General features: G+C 48.7%; 2 protein-coding genes across 5 annotated transcripts in view; both read right to left on the bottom strand.

Moving 5' to 3' along the window:
- Positions 1-1097, bottom strand: part of CHD8 (chromodomain helicase DNA binding protein 8) — a 65096-nt gene extending 63999 nt beyond the window's left edge. For 2 of the 4 annotated variants that reach the window (XM_083706482.1, XM_083706485.1), the window contains exon 1: positions 945-1097. The gene's annotated coding sequence lies outside the window, so the exon portion shown is untranslated. Of the gene's footprint in view, positions 1-908 lie in introns of all 4 variants that reach the window. The other 2 variants (XM_083706483.1, XM_083706484.1) reach the window with 2 other exon arrangements.
- A 2928-nt stretch (positions 1098-4025) lies between these two features.
- RAB2B (RAB2B, member RAS oncogene family) lies at positions 4026-16391 on the bottom strand. Its single transcript, XM_083707178.1, has 8 exons — positions 16223-16391; positions 12993-13064; positions 10799-10866; positions 9647-9729; positions 9168-9260; positions 8425-8536; positions 5999-6067; positions 4026-4569 (listed from the first exon to the last, which is right to left on the bottom strand). The coding sequence occupies exons 1-8, from the start codon at positions 16266-16268 to the stop codon at positions 4474-4476; spliced, it is 639 nt and encodes a 212-aa protein (XP_083563304.1). The 5' UTR covers positions 16269-16391; the 3' UTR covers positions 4026-4473.
- Positions 16392-16439: the final 48 nt, after the last annotated feature.

The following is a 16439-nucleotide window of genomic DNA, read 5'->3' as shown; positions in this document are numbered from 1 at the left end:
TGCACACTCAGGTTCCAGGTGCGTCTGGAGCTGACAATGTTGAAGACTGCTGCTGTTTGGCAGTACATCAGGGAACCCACTCCGTGCCAAACTCCATGTGGCAACACGGGACTCACTTCCTCGTAGGACTGTGTCTGCATGCCCTCTTCCCACCCCATCACAACTTCTGCACGGAACGACCCACACGAGCAAAAGGTCCATGCAGTGCAGGAGAGCCATCCCCTCTGCGCACAGGTTGCTCTCGACAAACGTCCACCGAAATTCCCCTTCCTGGATGCAACATCCACCCACCACCCAGATCTCGGCCTCCTCCTTTTTCTCCCCAAATCCAGCTCCCTTCTTTTCATCCAAGATCAATCCACCTCCTTTTCCTCTCCTCCTCCGAGGCGGCCTGTGTGTGCAAGGGCTTTAGCAGGGGTGCAATCCTTCCTTCCCAACCTTTACTAAGAAACCGGATGGCGATGAAAACACACACAAAATAAAAGAGCCGACAGGGACGGGGGGGGGGAGAGAAATGCACAAGAGAGAATGCGACATGGATTTTTTTTGGGGGGGGGTGGAGGGAGGAAATACACCCAGGCAGCCTTTTCTTCCTTCCCCCTCTGCAAAAGCTGGGTTTGGCTTCTCCCTCCCACCTTTCCCATTAAGCGAACCCCGGAGGGCGGAAAGCGAAGGGCCCTCCCCCTCCTTTCAGAAATGGTCCCTCTCACTCGCCGTAGGAGAGCGGCGGCGGCGGTGAGGGAGGGAGGGGGAGGGGAACGTCCCCGCATCGGGCCTGCATCGTGAGGAGGGCCATCCCATAATAATAATCCTCCCTCTCCCTCCCCCCCCCCGCGCTCGTGTGGGTTTGTGAAGAGAAATAGGAAAAGGCCTTTTTATATTTGAAAAAATATAATAGCACCTCTTACCTGAGGGCCTGGTCCCCTCCCCCCACGCGGACTCACCCTCTAAGGAGCCACTTCTCCCGCCCCCCTCCCCTCTCCTAAGGAGAGAGAAGAGAGAACAAGGCAGCCGAGCATGGACGGTGCAACTTAACTTCTCTCGGGGGCCCTCCAAGCCACGCCCACCGCTCCTCCGCCAGGCTACGGCCGCCGCCGAAGGACCCGGGAGGCCTGGGGGCGGGGCCAGGCAGCAGGTTAGGTTGAGAGAACCTTCCAGGAAGTCAGCCTCTCTCTCTCTCTCTCTCCGGAGTGGGGCGGGGGAGGGGGAGAAGGGAAGCGGGAGCGGGGGAAGCGGGCCTCCAGCTCGTGGAGAGGCTGTCTAAGGAAGTCGCCTGATTTATTCCGTGCCACCAATACAAATAAAAGTGATATACAGTATTGTTGAAGGGCTGTTGTTTTTAAACCATGGGGGCCTGTGGAGAGGTGGCAATATCATCTTGCCGCGGCCCGCGCCCCGGCAGACGGGCAATGCGTTAGGCACCTATATGGGGAAGCCATCTTGGGAGGGATGGAGAGGCGTGGGGGGGGGGCAGATATGTGGCTCCAATGCAAAAGCCACCTTGCTTGTTATATATGCATACGCTTTTGCTCTTTATTTGTTTGCCCTTTATAACAGTCCTGCAAGGCATGCCACTGTGGTTAGTTTCCCATTTCACAGAGGAGGAAAACTGAGCCTGAGCAATTTGGGACATGGAACAGATTTCACACCTGTCTGGTCCATTTTCCGTCTCTTGCTCCATATGAGGATGCTGATCCGTATGATAATAAAAGCTAGTAAATCTGACTTTGCCCTCAAGTAGTGAAACCATATGGTATTTCGTACTTCGTCTCAAGGAAGTGGGATTTGACTTGCAGGCTCCGTGATTCATTCATGGCCTTGAGATATTGAAGACGGCTATCATATATCCTCTCAGCATCCCTTTATCCAGACTAAACATACCCAGATCATCTTTTTCCAAGATGATGGACCATTAGGGTTGCCATATTTCAAAAAGTGACGGTCCAGAGGACACAAGTTGTTAAGTTGTTGAGCTTTTTTTATTGAGTACTCTTTCGGGGGTTTATCAGAAATAAATCCTAACGTGCTCAATGTGGCTTACGTCTAGCGAAGCATACATAAAAATTGTAGAGCTGGGATGGACCCTTAGGATCCACAATCTTAATCTTGATCCTAAACAAATGCCCTTGCAGGAGCACCTCTGGATGTGTTTTTGACATTCTGCAGAATGTATAACTCCCACCCCTTTGAAATACATCACTCTTCCATCAAAGAAAGGACTACCCCTGCATCACCCACAGATCTCCCCTTTCAGTTTATTAAATTGCAGAACAGGCAATGGTTGTATATACAACTTCCATTTCAAGCACACACACACACTCCACCATGAATTGTGGGGACTGTAGTTTACCCCTCGTTTTGTTTGTTGTTTAGTCGTGTCCGACTCTTCGTGACCCCATGGACCAGAGCACGCCAGGCACTCCTATCTTCCATTGCCTCCCACAGTTTGGTCAGACTCATGTTTGTAGCTTCGTGAACACTGTTCAGCCATCTCGTCCTCTGTCGTCCCCTTCTCCTTGTGCCCTCCATCTTTCCCAACATCAGAGTCTTTTCCAGGGAGTCTTTTTTTTCTCTCATGAGGTGGCCAAAATACTGGAGCCTCAGCTTCATGATCTGTCCTTCCAGTGAGCACTCAGGGCTGATTTCCTTCAGAATGGATACGTTTGATCTTCTTGCAGTCTATGGGACTCTCAAGAGTCTCCTCCAGCACCAGAATTCAAAAGCATCAATTCTTCGGGGATCAGCCGAAGTTTACCCCTCACAGATCTGTAATTCCCAGGACCCTTAAGCTACAGCTTGCATTATCCCCCCCCCCCCCCCAGTATGTGTGCTTCAAATATATGGCATGTATGCATCCTCACCCCACTATAACTCAGTGGAAGAGCACATGCCTTGCATTTAGTAGGTTGCCACATTCAGTTCCTCGCATCTCAAGTTTAAAAGGATCAGCAGCCGGATGAACGTAAGTCCTACTGGATCAGGCCAAAGCCCCCTCTAGTCCAGCACCCTGTTCTCACAAAGGCCAAACAGGTGCCCATGGGGCGCTCACAAGCAGGACCTGGGTGTAAACAGCATTCTCCCCACCTGAGGTTCCCATCAGCTGGGATAATCCCTCTGAAACCTACACAGACATGTGGAACATTAATGTCTTTTATAATGTGGTTTAAGTGCATTGCTGATTTTGAGAGAAGTTTTACATAGTTGTTCTAAACTGTTTTTACTGCAGTGCTTTTGTCTTATTCTCTTTGTAAACTGCTTTGAGGATTTTACAATCCAGAAATGTATACATTGTATGTATATTCTAAAGATCTCTGCCTAGGCACAAAGTAGATTCCTTTCTTTACTCCAATAGCCAGAGATACTATCTCTTGCCCGCAAAGAGGATGTCACTGAGCTCAAAGCAAGTGGTTTTGATGCTTGTTGGTAGCTTCTGTTATGGAGCTGCCATGGCAGGATGCAAAACAGTCAAGTCCATTCAATATATCATTTTTTCCTTCCTTCTCCCAGTATATAAATACATGCCAGAGATATCATCAATTTCATTGGACTGGTCATGTGGTCTGGATGCCTGATTATTGTCTTCCAAAACAACTACTCTATTCCCAGCTTAAGAACAGAAAGCAAAATACAAACAACAAAATACAAACAACAAAATACAAACAACAAAAGAGGTTTAAAGTCGCTCTCAAGGCAAACCTTAAAAAATGCAGTATAAGCACGGAAAACTGGGAAACACTGGCCTACCAGCGCTCCAGTTGGAGAACAGGCCTTACCATGGACTTTGAAGAAGCACAAATTCAGGACGCAAGGGAGAAATGCGCTAAGAGGAGGCATGCTTGGCAAAACCTCACCATGATCAACTCCTGCCCGGAAACCTATGTCCCCATTGTGGAACGACGTGTGGATCCAGAACTGGCCTCCATAGTCACTTACAGACTCACTGTTAAGACCGTGTTCATGGAAGACAATTTTACTTGGCCAGGAGTAATCACCAAAGAAGACAAAGAAGAAGACATGTCAGAGAATAATGTCAAACATGGAAATATTTAATACAAAGCTGAAACAACAGTGCAGTAGAGCTTAAAATCTAACATTGGTTAGACTGGCCTGGATTACACTCTCCCCAGCTCCTCTGCCAAGGCATCTGTGAACCCAAAGTGTGGGCAATGGAAAGCTCCAACATTAGAAGAGGAAACTGCTGGAGGAAAGGCACAGATTGGTGGAGGAGGGAACCTGGAAGCACCATTCGCCTACGAGGGAGTGAAGAGAGGTCCTCAAATGGGAGGCTTTTGGAAGAGTTACTACTAGCACCCCAACAGCCACCAGCCAAAATCAACTCTAGGGCAGAGATAGGCTGTAACAAGGTCAAGGGAAGGTGAGCTTGAAGGATTCCTGCCCCCAGTGTGGTGCCTGAAACCGAAAGAGAGAAAGAGAGCATAACACGGAAGAGCCTGGATGGACTTCAGGGGAAATTCAGCAGCAACCTGACCGGTCTCCAGAGGCCTGATGACCGTGGCCGGCGGAGGATCTTCCTGTGGGTTCCTGGGGGCCGATCCTGATGCCGTTTCCCTGCAGGTGGAGAAATAAAAGGGCTTAGTTAACAATAATCCGAAGGAAAGCCAGGACAGCTTTGACCGCTTTCGTTATACCATTTGTGACCACCCAAGTCCATTTTGGCAAGCCACAGAAAGAGGCGGTCCCTCTAGGCCAGGAGTAGCCAATCTTGTTCCCTCCAGATGTTGATAGGAGTTGTGGACCAGCAATATCTGGAGGGCACAGCATTGACTACCCTTTCTCTAGGCAGCGGCTGTTTCCTCCAAGAGACTCCTTCAACCGAGTCTTTCAAAAGTGTGAAAATGGGTTTCTGTAGTTTTCCAGCATTGCTGCCTCCATCTGTGGAGATAGAACATAGCCACCATGGCTAGGAGCCATCAATAGCCTCCATTAATTTGTATAATCCTCTAATCTAAACCTTGGTTTAGTGCTGCGTGAATGAGCTTTGCCTCCTTCCAGCCGGTACATTCCCTGCTCTCCTTCTCTGCGTGAGCAGGAGGAATCTGGAAGCATTTACCTTCTTTTAAACACAGTTTTTTGTTTGTCTCAGCTGAGGAACATGATTTTACCCTATGTTTTGTTTCAACCAGCACATGGTTTGATGTAGGTGTTTTAACAAACAAAAACGAAAAAACCATAGTTCATGTTCGAACCATGATCTTGGTTTGCGTTTAAGCAACAAATTACATTTAAGCTGGGAAGCTTTCACTTTCTCGATCTTCTAACCATGTGAAAGGTCGACGACGGGAGAGCATGAGAAGGAGGCTAGGCTTGTTCATGTAGCATTAAGCAATGGTTTATCACTACAGTCCAATGTGACTATCGTCTGAGCTGGTATAAGGCAGCTCTCGATGTTCACTAGGGACGTGGGTGGCACTGTGGTCTAAACCACTGAGTCTCCTGGGCTTGCTGATTGGAAGGTTGGCAGTTCAAATCTGCACGACAGGGTGAGCTCCTGTTGCTCTGTCCCAGCTTCTGTCAACCTAGCAGTTCAAAAGCATACCAGTGCAAGTAGATAAATAGGTTCCGCTCTGGTGGGAAAGAAGGTAAATAGTGTTTCTGCGCTCTGACTTCCATCACTGTGTTCCATTGTGCCAGAAGCGGTTTAGTCATGCTGGCCCCATGACCCGGAAAGCTGTCTGTGTACAAACACCGGCTCCCTCGGCCTGAAAAGTGAGATGAGCGGCGCACCACATAGTCGCCTTTGACTGGACCTAACCGTCCAGAGGTCCTTTACCTTTACTTTTTACCTATGTTTGCTAATATCTTAATATACAAAATCAAGTTTTATTGCGTTAAAATTTAATACAAATCACTTTACAAATCTGAGAAGTACTTGTACTGACACACATACCCCTTAGCCAATCCCCACCCCAGCCGCATCACAAAATTTTGAGCTATAGGTTTGATGGGCCATCAAGGGAGGCGGCTAGGTCTGACTTGCCTCGTTGTTAACATCAAAATGGCCTTGCTGGATCTTTTTATAGATGGCTTTAGCTGTGTGGAGAAAGGCCTGGAAGGAGTAGATAGAAGAGGGAAAGTTTTTTAAGAAACAAGCAAGATGGGTAAAATAATACAGCAATAAAGACAAGTTCCTATCCTGCACATCAACATGGGACACAGAAATGGGTCTGGCACTAGTACAAAGGGGGGGGGGGATATTTTCCCTCTTCCAGGGCACTGCGTTCCATGCTGTCTACCCATCCCGTTTTTCTGTTTTCCTCCTCCAAATCCACAGTCAGCATTCTGTCCCTGCTAAGCTTGCTCAGGGTGGCGCTGTGGGTTAAAGCCTCAGCGCCTAGGACTTGCCGATCGAAAGGTCGGCGGTTCGAATCCCTGCGGCGGGGTGCGCTCCCGCTGCTCGGTCCCAGCGCCTGCCAACCTAGCAGTTCGAAAGCACCTCCGGGTGCAAGTAGATAAATAGGGACCGCTTACCAGCGGGAAGGTAAACGGCGTTTCCGTGTGTGGCTCTGGCTCGCCAGAGCAGCGATGTGACGCTGGCCACGTGACCCGGAAGTGTCTCCGGACAGCGCTGGCCCCTGGCCTCTTAAGTGAGATGGGCGCACAACCCCAGAGTCTGTCAAGACTGGCCCGTAAGGGCAGGGGTACCTTTACCTTTACCTTTACTTTAAGCTTGCTCAGTCCCCACCAGAGGGAACGATACAGGCCAAAATATATGCAGGCAAACCATTCTAATGAAGGCTGTACAGGATGAACTCTCCAGCAGCTGTTGGGTATCACAGATAGCTGCCAGCTAGCCATGGCAGGAAGATGGACCTGAGCACCAGCAAATCCCCTCTTGTCTGAGCCCTTATTGTCTGTATAATACATGATTGGGCTTGTAAACAGTTACTTCATGTGTCACCTGAATTACCTTCAAGCAATCAGGCAAAGAAGCTTTTCTAAACTGTATGAGAGCTGGATTCTTCCCCCACCTCTCCGCACCCCCTCCCAACCATATTCCACAAATAACCATCTAGATATGGTGTGGTAAGGAGGCTAGCAGCCCCCCCCATCAGCTACATTCCCCCCCCAACCTAATTGGAAAACTGCAGAGTTAAATGGACCTGGGAGAATCCAGGAACCTCTGTACGCTTCCAATACCAGTCATACAAGTCTAAATGGGGACTTCTGTTTCCATTCAAAGTTTCTGGTCCTCATGACAGCTAAGATGGGCATGAAATTGTATGGATGGGGATTGTCAAAACCTCAGAAGCCAGGGGAGTGCAGGACTTCCAAGGAGCAGGCTTTCAGACCTTCAGACCTTCCCATCTGTAGCTCAGTGACAGAACATGTGTCTTGCATACACAAGGTCAATTCCCAGCATTTCTGGGGAGCACTGGGAGAGAACTCTGTTGGAAGTTCTGGAAAGCCACCTTCAGTCCGTGCAGGCCAGAGGTTTTCAACCTTTTTGAGTCCATGGCTCCCTTGGCCAATTACATTCTTTCTGCGGCTCCCCTGTGGGACTCAGGAGCCAGTTATGTCACCCCTTGCCTGCAGAGCTGGCAGCCCCTCGCCCTTTTTCAAACACCGTTGTGGAGTGTTCCCTCAGCTTCCTCTCCTCTCCCCTCTCCTTAGGAGTCCTCTGGGCAGCCGCTGCCACTGCCCCCGGTCTCTGATCTGCCCCCATCCAAGGAGAGGTGCCTCCTCACACTGCCCCACAGGGGCCTGGGAAGAGAATAAGCCCAGCCTTAGTGTCCCAACAGAATGTGAATGTGAGGCCAGCACTTTACCTTGGCAGGCGGCAGGGTCAGCAGCAGGTACTGCCAAACCTGCATGGCAGAAAGGCTCCCCTCCCAGGCAGGCCTTGCACATAGCAAGCACAAGAAAGGCCAGCACAGTACTTGCTTGCCCAGCCTCTCACTAGTCTCCATTCCCAACAGCAAGGGCTGGTGGACTGGCTAGCTGGGCTCCTTCGCCCACTTGCTTGCTTACTCCGAGGCAGCCTTCACTCCTGGCAACCAGCACCCCCTGGCCAGCCCCAGCAGCACCATTTGCCTGTTGAGCTTGTAGCCAGAGCTGCTGCAACAAACAGCTCTGCAAGCCTTTGGGAGGCAGAGACGTGAGAGGGCATCAGAGGAGGGAAGGAAGGAAAGAGGGACAGAGGCCAGTGTTGTCCACAGCACCCCTGATCATCGTTCAAGGCACCCTAGTGTGCTACGGCACACTGGTTGAAAACCACCGGTGTAGACAATACTGAGCTTGATGGGCAAGTGGTCTGATTCAGTATAAGAAATATAAGCAGTATATGTTCTCCTGCATGCGGTAAGCAGAATAAGTTATGTGAATGCTTTTCCTGGCCCAAAAGAAAACACGGACTGGCAGGGGTGGGGGGTAGGGGGGTAGGCAAGCACCCAGGACTTTCTTCACCTCTTCTACGTTGGATGCTGTCTTTGCAGAGGTCTCCATGAAAACCATGCCGTGTTCCCGGGCAAAAGCCTCACCTTCTTCCTTCCGTACAGCTCGCCGATTCTCCAAGTCACTGAGGGATGAGAGAGGCAAGAAAGATTAATTAATAATAATAACTTAATTTATGAATCACTCCCTACGAAGCACCTTGAAGCGATTTCACAATACAGTGCAAACATATACAGAAACAAATACACATATATTCTTGTTCTTATTTATTCCACTTAATTTACTAATCAGCTAAACCACCACCTCAAGGTGATTTACACATAAAATAATATACAAACATCCCAATTCACTATTATCTACCCCAGGGGTCAGCAAACTTTTTCAGCAGGGGGCCGGTCCACTATCCCTCAGACCTTGTGGGGGGCCAGACTATATTTTGGAGGGAATAAATGAACGAATTCCTATGCCCCACAAATAACTCAGAGATGCATTTTAAATAAAAGGACACATTCTATTCATGTAAAAACACCAGGCAGGCCCCACAAATAACCCAGAGAGGCATTTTAAATAAAAGGATACATTCTACTCATGTAAAAACACGCTGATTCCCGGACCATCTGCAGGCCAGATTGAGAAGGCGATTTGGCTGCATCCGGCCCCCGGGCCTTAGTTTGCCCACCCATGATCTACCCCGAGTCCTTGGCTGGTGGGTGTGGGGGAACAAGTGAGTTGGGAAGCAGAAGATGACCGGATACCTCTTATTGCCGATGAGCATGACCACCATGTGGGAGCTGGAATGCTGCCGCGCGTCTTCTAGCCAGGTGTACAAATGGTTGAAGCTTTCCCGTCTGCACAGAGCAAGAAATGTAGGTCAGGGTGTGCAGTAGGCAGAATGGGAGCCTAAAGTTCTACCACTTATCTGGGCCAGCAGTGCGCGGAACATAGAGACCCTGTCCCCTCCCCCAAGTTAAACTGCGTGCAGCACATTCTCAGCCATGCGGACCCTAAGACCCATGGTCTGACGTCATAAGAAGAGCCTGCTGGATCAGGCCAATGGCCCATCTAGTCCAGCATCCTGTTCACACAGTGGCCAACGAAATCCCTGTGGGAAACCCACAGGCGGGATTTGAGAACAAGAGCACCCTCCTCTTCTGGGTAATTTCCAGAATTACTCCAGCCGTGGAGGCAGAGCATAGCTGTCATGGCTAGTAGCCATTGAGAGCCTTGTCCTCACCTGGTGATGTCATACACCAACAGAGCTCCGGCGGCCCCTCTGTAGTAGGAGCGAGTGATGGAGCGGAAGGATTCCTGGCCAGCCTTTGGAGTGGGAGAGAACCAATCAGGAAACACAAAAAAGGAGCTGTCTAAACTACTAGCTAAGCATGCCCACACCTATAGCACTCACCCTCTTTCCATCCCTCCTCCCAGGAAACCCTGGGCATTTTAACTCCATGAAGCGAATAGAGGCATCCTAACTGTTTTAGGGCATATCTGTACCATACATTTAAAGAAATATACCACTTTAACAATCATGGCTTCCTCTGAAGATCCCTGAGAATTATAGTTTGTTAAGAGTGCTGAGAATTGTAAGGAAACCCTTATTCCCCTCAGAAAGCAGTCTATCTTTCCATCTTTCCAAGGAACTCTGGGAATTGTAGAATTGTACAGTAGTACCTCGGGTTACATATGCTTCGGGTTACATACGCTTCAGGTTACACACTCCGCTAACCCAGAAATAGTGCTTCAGGTTAAGAACTTTGCTTCAGGATAAGAACAGAAATCGGGCTCCGGCGGCAGCCGGAGGCCCCATTAGCTAAAGTGGTGCTTCAGGTTAAGAACAGTTTCAGGTTAAGAACGGACCTCCGGAACAAATTAAGTACTTAACCCGAGGTACCACTGTAGTTGTTGTAGCAGCACCCTTAACAAACTACATTCCCCAGGATTCTTGGAGCAGTGGGCGGCCATGACTGTTAAACTGATGTAAGAGTGCTTTAAATGTATGGTGTAAACATGCCCTGGCCTCCTTAGCCCTCAATCCCCCTCCCCCCTCCACTTTCCAAAATTTGGACCCACAACCCACTCCTCCTGAAATTCCAGCCTCTCTATTCTCCTAATTTGTTTCTTTCTTTCTTCCAACTCTGCAGCCCTGGAGCAGTTGGTTAAACAGGGCTGGAGGAATAATTTCCTGCCTGTCAACACTTAATAAAAACAAAACAAAACAGGTTGGAACACTGGCTGGGAGCAGATGCCCAAGATGGGGCTAGACAACCAACCAAAACAAAATGATCCCTGTGAAGCTAAAATGCCCTTGCTCTGTTTTGGCACTCCAGTCCCCAAGATCGTTCCTTCGCATTTGCAAAGGGTCAAGGCTTCAAGGGGAGCTCACCGTGTCCCAAATTTGCAGCTTGATCTTTTTGTTGTCAATGGTGACCATCCGTGCACCAAACTCTACACCTGGTGGAGAAATGGAAGAACAGGAGAAAGCTCAGAGAGGAGGAACTCTCCACAACCCCAACCCACCATATAATTCAACCCATGTTTCTCATTGTAACCCGGCCTGTGACCCCCCGCAACTCCTTCCAGTTCTGCCACCCTCAGCCAACCAAAGGTCTTCTGCTCCTATAAGCGACCCATTCTCCCTCACTGGTCCTTAGACATGAAACTCCTGGCTTGGACGCATATGTGGCATCTTTTCTCTCCTTCCCGTTGCCCTCAAATCCAGCAGCAGAGCAAGCCAATCAGGCAGCTGGGGCGGTGCATGCCCTGCGCCAAGGGGCGGGGCCAGCCAGGGCAGGACATTCCATGGGGTCTCTGAGAAATCTGTCTGCCTCCTCCCACTCAGCTGCCCTACAGCTGAGGGGGAGGTGGCAGGCGGACCGTTTGGGGTAGCACGGAGCCTGCAGGCGCCCAAGCCACTGTGTCACTCCCAGAAGAGGCGTGTGGTTCGGGCGCACTGTAGGCCCTGCAGTGAGTGCCGCCAGGCATTTTATCACCCCCTCAGTGGTGACACCTGGGGCAGCCTGCCCCCACCAAACCCCCTTCCTCTGCACCTGCTCAAATCCCCCTTTATCCTCATGGGTTATCTTCTTCCTCCTGATTCCCACCTGCTATCCAAACTGCTAAGCATGTGTCTTTGGTCTTAATCACATTCATTCCTCCAGGCTTTCCCCATCATCTCTCTGTGTCACTCTTTTATTTTAAATTGCAGGCTCCTGGAGAGTGGAGACCCTTTTTGCCTATGTGGCTCTGTGTATGTACATAAAAAGGTAAAGGTAAAGGTACCCCTGCCCGTACGGGCCAGTCTTGACAGACTCTGGGGTTGTGCGCCCATCTCACTCAAGAGGCCAGGGGCCAGCGCTGTCCGGAGACACTTCCGGGTCACGTGGCCAGCGTGACATCGCTGCTCTGGCGAGCCAGAGACGCACACGGAAACGCCGTTTACCTTCCCGCTGGTAAGCGGTCCCTATTTATCTACTTGCACCCGGAGGTGCTTTCGAACTGCTAGGTTGGCAGGCGCTGGGACCGAGCAACGGGAGCGCACCCCGCCGCAGGGATTCGAACCGCCGACCTTTCGATCGGCAAGTCCTAGGCGCTGAGGCTTTAACCCACAGCGCCACCTGCGTCCCGTGTATGTACATACTTACTTACATATATACACATACACACACACACATGCACACATGCACACAAAGAGACCTTACTGTATGCTTCTAAAATATGGACCACTTTTAAATGCCATCTCCAACTCCTCGAAAGATTCCATTAATGTTGTCTCCGAAAATTTTTACACATCACTTGGGAAGACAGGCGAACAAAGTGTATTGGAAGATGCAAATATTACCAGTGTTGAAGCAATAATTCTTCAACATCAACTTCGTTGGACTGGCCATGTTGTGAGGATGGCTGATTATCGTCTCCCAAAGCAACTACTCTATTCCAAACTTAAAAATGGAAAGCGTAATGCTGGTGGTCAACAAAAGAGGTTTAAAGACTCTCTCAAGGCAAATCTTTTTTAAAAATGTAGTATAAACAAAGACAACTGGGAAACACTGGCCTGCGAGTGCTCCAGTTGGAGAACAGCCTTTACCAAAGGTGTTGTGGGCTTTGAAGACGCTTGAACTCAGGATGAAAGGGAGAAACGTGCTAAGAGGAAGGCACGCTTGGCAAACCCTCACTGTGATTAACTCCTGTCTGGAAACCTATGTCCCCACTGTGGAAGGATGTGTGGATCCAGAATTGGCCTCCACAGTCACTTACGGACTCACTGTTAAGACCGTGTTCATGGAAGACAATCTTACTCGGTCACGAGTGATTGCCAAAGAAGAAGAAGAACACACACACACACGAGAGAGAGAGAGAGAGAGAGAGAGAGAGAGAGAGATAGATGATGCTGTTGTTATGGACTGCATTTCTGTACATGCTGAAAAAGAGCCTCTGTGCTCCCCTGTTCTCTCCCTACCGCCCAGCTGTAGGGCATTGTGTCCCCCCCAGCTTTGTTCCTCCAGTCCAAATACATGCAACAACACCCCCTCCTCTGGAACCCTGCTTAAATAATACCCCAAGGCCCATTGGGGACTCACCTATGGTCAAGTCATGGACAGCTGTGAACCGCTTATCTGTGAACTGTAACAAGAGGCAGGATTTTCCAACACCTTTGGAGAAAAAAAATAGAAAATAAATTCAGAAGCTGTTGTACAAAAACAAACAAACAAACAAACCCTTTGATCAGTGGTCGCTGGTGCCCATTGAGACCCGTAGGATGGAAGGAGAAAGGCCCACAAATGCCAGTGCCGAACAGAGACACCTAAGTCTAGCTTTGCTCCCAGCTGAGTTCTACAAAGGCAACACCTGCAACAAGGAGGAAGCCCACAGGCAGTGCTGCCCGTGGTGGAGGCCGGCAGATGGCCAACTGATGTTTATTTTTGTTTTAATTTTATTTATTGATTAAATTTATATACTGTCCTTTATCCAAAGATTCCAGGGCAGTATACATTAGGAACTTAATTTACGCGGCGTAATAATAAAAAAACATAAGACACCGCATAATCATCAAACAATTGTAATAACAGCCCCCCCCCTCATTCAACAGGCCATAGATTGTTTAACGGCCAAAGGCCTGAGTAAAGAGGACTGTTTTCACCTGGCATCTAATGTCATGTAATGATGGCGCTGGGCGAGCCTCTCTGGGGAGAGCATTCCACCAGAGAAAAGACTCATTTTCATGTTGCCATCCTCTGAACCTCTCGGGGAGTGGGGACATAGAGAAGGGCTTTGGATGACAAGCAGAGGGTCTGAGTCGGTTCATATGGGGAGAGGTGGTTCTTAAGGTATTGAGATCCTGAAACTTTGTAGGTCAAAATCAGCATTTCGAATTGGTTGGTGGGGCGGGGCCTTCTTTGCCCTATGGACCGACCTTGCTGCCTGTGAGTTGTACAAGTTACATGGAAGCCTCTGCAAACATACTGGGAGAATTTCCACACTTTCTCTTGAGACTTTATTTATTCACCATATATACAGTAGTTCCTCCTTTATACAGCCATCATGCTCCCTTTTATGTGGCTCTTACACTGGCTTTATCAATGTTGTTTTTAAATGTATGTTTTGCTATTTTTTTCCATTTGTTTTATATTTGTAATTTTGTAACACTGCCCAGAAACAACATGATCCATAATTCAGGAAGAAAAGGCAAGTATGCAAGGCTAAACAAGAATGTCTTTGCTCTTCACTAATGTGAAGGACCTCTGGAAGTGAGAGCTGGACCATAAAGAAGGCTGATCGCCGAAGAATTGATGCTTTTGAATTATGGTGCTGGAGGAGACTCTTGAGAGTCCCATGGACGGCAAGAAGATCAAACCTATCCATTCTTAAGGAAATCAGCCCTGAGTGCTCACTGGAAGGACAGATCGTGAAGCTGAGGCTCCAATACTTTGGCCACCTCATGAGAAGAGAAGATTCCCTGGAAAAGACCCTGATGTTGGGAAAGATTGAGGGCACAAGGAGAAGGGGACGACAGAGGACGAGATGGCTGAACAGTGTTCACGAAGCTACCAGCATGAGTTTGACCAAACTGCGGGAGGCAGTGGAAGACAGGAGTGCCTGGCATGCTCTGGTCCATGGGGTTACGAAGAGTCGGACACGACTAAACAACAACAATGTGAAGGACCATTTAAGGCAGAGTTGGAGAACCCATGAGCCTCCAGATATTGCTGGACTCCATCTCCCATCAGCCCCAGAAAAAAGCAAGGACAATATTCAGGGACGATGGGAGTTGTGGTCCGGCAACACCTGCAGTGTCCCAAGCTCCCCATCCCTTTAAGGCTTTGTAGGCAATAACTCATACTGTCTTGTAGAGAAAAAGAGACCCTTTATTTCACTTCCACAATTTGGTTAGCAGATGTGAAACCACTCCCATCTTCCACTGCTTTGATCAACAGCACAATTGAATCTCACCATCTCTCTGTTCTATACTGGCAGGTAAAAAGGTAAAAGTAAAGGAGCCCTGGACCGTTAAGTCGAGTCAAACTTGGCTATAGGGTGTGGCACTCGTCTTGTTTCAGGCTGAAGGAACTGGCGTTTGTCCTCAGACAGCTTTCTGGGTCTTGTGGCCAGCATGACTAAACCACTTATGGAGTCTCAGTGTTTGAGAGACTTGTAAGATTATATGTAAGAAATTGTATGGTTGGTCTGCGGGGACTTTGCAGGATCTTGGCTTCTGAGCTTAGACCATCTTGCCCAAACCTTGTAGATGGTTGGTGAGGGTGGGACTGGGCATTAAGATTACTGTATATAATTGATAATATTACTGCTGTTCAGCCTACTCAAAGATCTACATTATAATACTGAAGAGAGCCAGTGGAGACAAGGCATCAGTTGAGGGAGGCCTTTTGTTCGTGACACCTTGCCTCTGCAACTCCCTATTTGCGTCCACTTCCCAGGTTTCCTCCCAGATTACAGTCACGTTCGCAACCCAAGGTATGACTGTACTGTATCTCTTTGTAAAAGAAACAAACTGAAAATGCTTCCTTTTGCCATGTCCTGTCCACCTCCAACTTTTAACAGGGTTTGGAAACCTGCTGTTGTTACTATTACTATACTATTATTGCAACATAATGCAACAATGCTTCTGAACTGTAGTAACCTGTCATCATGGGTTATATGTGTTTATTAGACAGTGATTTTTTTACAGCAGCAATTTTATACCTGTGCATCATCAGCTGGGTCCAAGATCCCTGCGATTAAGAAGTACAGGGAGGAGGAATAAAAACAAAAACAAAAATGTAAGGCAGACCTATCCAAGCCTTTCCGTGGCTCCCACACTGACAGCCCAATTCTATGCATGTTTACTCAGAAGTAAACAGAGTTCAGTGGTGCTTACTCCCAAGTAGATGTTGTGTTTTGCTAGTTAAACTGTGCTTTGTTCTGTCCTTTTAATTCTAGTGTGATTTTAGTAAACGTCAAGCGTTCTTGGGTGAGCAGTGGCAAAAATAGGGGGGGCTATAAATAATGTCACAAACAAAACAAATGTGCACAGGATTTGTAGCCTTGTGTTGGGGAACCCAGAGCAAGGAAGTGGTCCTTTTCCAGTGTCAGATGGTCAATATCTGCAAAATGGGATCAACGGTGTCCTTCCTCACAGGGTTGTTGTAAGGTCGCACACTCTATATAGTGACATCTCTCTATATATATGTGTGTATATGTATTTACATGGTGACCAAAGTGCACATTATTTGCCTTAAATAATAATATCCCCGCCCCCACAGTCCCCTCCCCCGACCCGAGGCTGAAACTCCCTCATTTTCCCCGCCCATACCGGTGTCCCCGATGATGACGTATTTGAAGAGATAGGCGTAGGACATGGCTCTGAAGCCCCCCTAAACCCCAGCCCCGGCCTGGAGGTTCTCCAGGGGACACTCTAGCTCACTCAACAGCCGCCATGTCTATTGCTCTCGCGCTCCCTGTCCTTCCTCTCCCTCCCTCCCTCGTCCTGTGACGCTCTGGTTTTCCTTTTCCGGCACCTTTTCCAGCAA

Source organism: Podarcis gaigeae (genome assembly GCF_964106915.1).
Source record: "Podarcis gaigeae genome assembly, chromosome: 13".
Taxonomy (NCBI): Eukaryota; Metazoa; Chordata; class Lepidosauria; order Squamata; family Lacertidae; genus Podarcis; species Podarcis gaigeae.
This window is presented reverse-complemented; position numbering and strand designations above follow the sequence as displayed.